The 6,000-nt window shown below is 38.1% G+C and overlaps 1 protein-coding gene across 2 annotated transcripts in view; it reads left to right on the forward strand.

Moving 5' to 3' along the window:
- Positions 1 to 4,879, forward strand: part of LOC108734605 — a 371,439-nt gene extending 366,560 nt beyond the window's left edge. For both annotated transcript variants that reach the window (XM_018466232.1, XM_018466233.1), the window contains exons 5-6: positions 1,615 to 1,906; positions 4,406 to 4,879. In XM_018466232.1, coding sequence (XP_018321734.1) covers positions 1,615 to 1,906; positions 4,406 to 4,829 — 716 coding nt within the window. In that variant the 3' untranslated portion in view covers positions 4,830 to 4,879. The remainder of the gene's footprint in view (positions 1 to 1,614; positions 1,907 to 4,405) is intronic.
- The last annotated feature ends 1,121 nt before the right edge of the window (positions 4,880 to 6,000 follow it).

Genomic DNA, 6,000 nt, shown 5'->3' on the forward strand with positions numbered 1-6,000 from the left:
AACCCCGCTCTTATTTCAGTTAAAAAATACTTCGTGAGTGAAACAATGACAACATACTGAAATTCTGCTTGTCTGCATCTCTTTCTGTTACACATCAATTGGTGTAATGTTATTCCTTTTTCTTTATTAGTGTCCGCTGCAATTCCTACCTGACATCTCTTTTCTACGTTTACGATATTCCCTACAACGTCATAAAAATAGGCGTTTTGTCCGTAACCGCTCTAGTCTNTACGCAAAAGATCAGGGTCGGCTTTATAACTGCCTGATTGAAATTATATTTTTAAACAAGTGTCTTAGATCTCTTAAATTCCTGAGAATGTTGAACTTTCTTTAAAGTCCGATGCTGGCAACATGTTCAAATTCTGTTTGTCTGCATCTCTTTCTGTTACACATCAATTGGTGTAATGTTATTCCTTTTTCTTTATTAGTGTCCGCTGCAATTCCTACCTGACATCTCTTTTCTACGTTTACGATATTCCCTACAACGTCATAAAAATAGGCGTTTTGTCCGTAACCGCTCTAGTCTAGTTAGTAAGTTGAAAGAAGAAAGTAAATGCCACAGTTTTATTACGACTATGCCAATTTTGAACGTCCCAACTATACGAAACTGTGTATTTCTAGAGTTGTTGAACTTAAGAAAGTTCAGATTTGAGCAGCAAGCAAAGTGACGGTATAATTTAATAAGGCAGCGCTATATCGACAACCCACTTTTAGTGAAAATTTTTAGCTTCGAATTTAAATTTAAATCGTCTAAAACTTCAGAATTTATATATGAAGTTTATAGGTACATTTATCATTTATTATAAGAAAATAATACCTAATTTATGTCATAATATGTTATAAGCCACAAGTATAATGATGTAGTGAAACTTTGTTTCGCAAAAAGGGTAGAAAACTGAAACCATAAAACTTTTATATTAAAATAATCACTATTTCAGCGTTGACTTTTTATCTTTTGTTTTTGTTAGGATTTATATATACATGTGTATAAAAGTAGAACTTTTTTNTATCCAAATGAAAAATTTATTAATAATAACCCAGATGGGGTTTAATCGACCTAATTTTAAAGTTCAGGAAAATTTTACAATTTTTTTTGAGGTTTTATTTTTTTATTGTTTTTTTGATTATTTCTATTCTCAAGAATAACAAAAGTTGTTAAGACTAAGTTGTATTTATTGGGTTGTAAGATAAAATTTGAAAATATTGAAATTCTTACAAACAAAAAATACCTATAGCTTTTAAAAATAAGAAATTTTATAGAAAAATATAACGAAAAGGTTCAAATTAAAATCAAATTATACAAGTCGACATTCAATAAAGCATGCAAGTAATTACTCGAATATTACAGTAACTTGAAGAGTACTTAAGGCACAAGGATACTACAGACCTTACTGGGTGATACCGGGTTAAATACAATGATAAATTTATTAATCTTATAGGTAATGTAAATCAAAACTCGAATTTTTATTTTATTTGTTGACCAGATACGAAAAAACAAACACCTCTAAGAGATACTCTACCTATGTTCTTTCGTTCTGGGAAGAAATCTAATAGCTAGAAAAGAACGTAGTTTATAATTTACACCTTTATCTTTTTTTTTAATTCTCTTTATAGATGCTGCATCAATTCAGATAGCCCCGAATCCACACGCTGCTGTCCAAAATCACGTCAACCATAAGCAGATTCACCTAAAGATGGAACACCATATTGTTCCAAAAAAAGTACTGCTGGCCACAGTCAGAACCAGTCACGCCCGTGGTCGCTGCGTCCAGAGCCAAGTCCGTCAAATGCTGACAGACACGCATTTTTGCCCATCACACGGTCTACAACCTCCTAGAGGATTTATCGGTACCATGCCGGGATCCGATTTGCAAGAAGTAGAGGAAGAAGACGAAAATGAGCAAAGGTACTGTTTTTCATTAATGATTTTAGAATACCCTTAAAATTTTGTACTGTGGGAACACTCGGTATAGCGAAAAATATTTATTATGTGTATCAATCAAGCGTCTACATTTGTGCTGACTTAGTTAGGTCGCGACACACTGCGACTAACTGGGTCAACAGCAAATACACACACAAATGTATTGTGCTGAAATGTTCCTCACCATATAAAACCATGTAAATAATTTAGTATAAATAGCCTGTAAATATTCAATAAAATTAGTCTAACACCAGGCTCACTCTTATTCTGATGCTGATAAAGTGTCAACCCTTGGGATCATCAAAGATGCAGATAATGTGTCCAACGGTATTACTAAATCGGTTCTTCTCAGAACCACAACTTTGATAGTCACATCTCTCATCATATACGACTACAGAGAGTGGCTACAGTACATACAATTATATATAAAAATATGGTAGCTTCATATCTGAAGATTAAAAGCGAACCCCTAATAATATCTTATTATCATTCACGCATAATTTCGTTCGCCTGTATGTCTGTTAGCGACAACCCTTTTCCTCAAAAAGTGTTTAACGCAATGGTTAAAAGGTTTTACCAGTAATTAAAAAAGGGTTATCAGATGACACGCCAACTCCCCAATAATAGAGATCCTACCTATAGACTACGGTATTGTTAGAGCAATGGCAGCAAAACTGATTTATGACGACCAATATGCGAACACGCGCCTTCCTGGGGCATTTTTACAACTCCGTCAACATACCGATATACTCCGACATCTCACCAGCAAACTAGCACGACGCATCATGAAAGACCGGCATTCATATTCAAGTACCCCACAAATACCGCCCACGTATTCGTACAACTACTAAATGGAAGCTTATCCACACTTCAAACAACCACAGTTGTGCCAAGCTGGAATAACAGGACACCCTGGGGTCTCCCCTCCGTCAGTCAGATTGGTCCCCGGAAACCACCCCAATGCCTGAGGAACAACGAGACGAGTAACTCCTAGGTTCAGGTCTATTCTATTAAGCGATCAACTTAGGGACTACGCAATGAACCAGGTGCATCACTACACAGCCCCCTAAGCCTGTATGTGGGCTATAAGTCAACTGTCTCCTCGAGTCCAACACCGATTAGCGGAGACGAATCGAAACTAGACTCTTGGGTATCCCCCGCCGCCAAGGCACAGGTATAGGCACTTCGGTGATCATAAGCCACTCTGGAGCACCTTTCGCTGGGTGACATCCGTTTTGCCGTATACACGCTATCTCCAGACATCTTTTAGTCTCCTGGCTAGCCTAAACTACAATACTTTTCGCCTGCAAACCCGATCCAAGTACAGCTGCTTTACCTTACACGCCTCACGTTATAACCCCCCTCAACTCTGCTGCCTACTGCTGCCTACTGCCAGAAATTTTACTTTGCCTTGAACAATAGGTGTAGGGAGCGACCACCCAGAGGGCCGTCTCCGTTTCAACGGGCAACTTTCATTGTAAGAGATGACAAGGTCCCACGTCAACCTACCGCGTGCTGGACACCGAGGTCGAATGTCAGCTGCCGCTTACTTTTCCCTCGGAGCTTCCGAGCCTTTCTATGGCACACCATCACACGGCTGCTTTCGGATTTTCGCTCATGTGCGTTGGGTACTTCCCACTTTAACTTTGCCTCCAAACGCCCGCGGGTTCTTTAGCTTTGCCGTATCGTGAGCATGGGTACTGAGGCCTCCCCATATTTCTACAAGGTGAAGATCCTGAGGGAGGGGTCCCTAGTGTTTCAAGTTACCCTCAACTCTGTGACCCCGCTTGATGCTCACCACTGTTACAGGATACTTACTTCGCCTTAGACTGGGGCGTGGAGAGCGCCTTCCAAAGGATCACTGACTTTTTGACGCCTATCGAGATTAGATTCCCATGCGATTATTACACTTGCCTCTGCCAGTATTGTAAATTTTCTTATCAATTTTATGTATATATATTTTATAAATGAATTTTTTTCTTCCTTTTTGTATAATTTTTATCTTCCACGCGTAATTTTCCATATTTCTGATTCTGAATGTGGATATCTGTCTCTATCGCTTAAATGTTTTGATATTCAGTATCTAACTCTAAGCATTGCCTTAATTTCTGCTATCCTTATCCTACTCTTAACATATCCCCCAAACTTCCAATTTATAAAAATCCCTCCAACTTTTTGGTCAGTCGTTTACAGTCAACCAGTTTGTTATCGTTTAATGACTCTTAATCAATCGATCCAACACTATCCCCCAACCACTCGTCAGTCTCAATTAGTCCTTAACCTACTCACTCATTATTTTCTAATTTATAAATATCTTGATTTATCAGTTTTTCAGTTAGACTTAGAGTAGATATATTCTCTACACTCATATTTTGTTGTTTTTATTGTATAGTGTCAATTTAAACGACCATATATGAAATAACTCTGTTTTCATTTTTCTTGACTTGTGATATCATATTCCCATAGTTTTCTTCTTTCTTTCAGTTTTTCGCACAATACGCCTTCAAGGATGCCTCTTATCTGGCAATCGTCTGACCGGGAGTCTAGCAGAGCACCAAGTCCAAACACCTCCAGCAACACGACATCCTCGACACCGGCTGTGCCCGTAGTGCTAGTGATACTGTTCCTTATCTCATACGTTTGCCTAGGGGCGACAATTTTCACATTTACCAGCGGGTGGAGTTTCCTAGATGCAGCCTACTTTTGTTTCATAGCCCTCTCCACTATTGGAATAGGCGATCGACTTCCCCAAAACTCCGACTACAGCACGCAACTTCAGCTCCTCGCTTGTTGTTTATACTTGTTCATTGGACTTGTGATAGTGGCCATGTGTTTCAGTTTAGTGCACGACGAAGTTGTCACCAGGTGTCGGCAATTTGCCATCACCATGGGACTGGTGAGACACTGACAAAAATCTCAATGTCAAAATGGGACCACGGACAATTTCGTGTAATTTGAGGAAGGCTGTAAATAAAATATTTAAATTATGGTCCAAGTGTCTGTTATTAGTTTCAGTCGTTTAGGCGCTTTTCTCTTTGTTTATTTTTTCGACAGAAAAGGTAAGTTGAAATGAAACAAAAAACTCAATCCTTTTATTGATTAAGTTTTCTTTATTAATGATAAATTAATAATTTTATTAGACAGGGAATCAACAAATTAAAAGAAAGATATTGCAGGAAGCGTCCATGCCACTAGTGACATAATTTTGGATAGATACGTGATCGTGAGTGTTCTCAGCTGCAGGTCTGACGCTCGAAGCTAGCGGAAATTTTAAAATGGTGTGGATGCGCGGTGGCAAAAGTAGGCAGTTTTAAGTATAACAATTTTTTAATAAGTTATGTTTCTGTATTATTTCCTAGTACGCTACTGTCCTATCTATATTACTACAATAGTTTACGCCTACTGAAAGTTTATTTGTGTATCGGTTCCCAGTGTTTTGGGGAAGTATATGCGCGATCGCTCGCCAGCTTCGTTCGTCCAACCTGTACGATACCGACGGTCCGTAAATTCACTTCTCGATAGATGTACTACTTGTTTTCACTTTTCAATTTGTTTATTTGATGAGAAAGGCACCATCAGCGTAGCGGATGTTGTCGTGACTACTCGGAATTATTCTTATAAGTTTCAATTAAGTTTGAGACTGAAACTCGCTGTAGAATAGCTACATTATCAGTAAAATTATCGCTAGTGGCAGAGGGCAGAGTATTCCTTTTTATTAAATGACCAGTGATGATAGATTAAACATGATCTATAATTTAATAAGAACGTTTATGTTAAGTTCTTGATCAAAAATTTATAGTTATCGGTAATTTTCCAGAAGTGGGGCTCCACACCAAAATCGCTCCAAAAATTTTTTCATCGATTTCTAGTCATTTCTAAGGGTTCAATGATTATATTTGAAGCGTGGGAGGGTATATGGTGTATGCATAACTGTTTTTTCTTTTAAAATTAATAAAAGAACTGGTAAAGGTCGAGATGATGGCCCCCTTCGGGGGTGGGGCCATCATCTAGACCTTTACTAAAGAATTTGATCGTGAGATAAGGAGATTAAAAGCTTGTATAACTTTTAACACCCCCCC

The sequence above is a fragment of the Agrilus planipennis genome, unplaced genomic scaffold, assembly GCF_000699045.2.
Source record: "Agrilus planipennis isolate EAB-ADULT unplaced genomic scaffold, Apla_2.0 scaffold89, whole genome shotgun sequence".
Lineage (NCBI taxonomy): Eukaryota > Metazoa > Arthropoda > Insecta > Coleoptera > Buprestidae > Agrilus > Agrilus planipennis.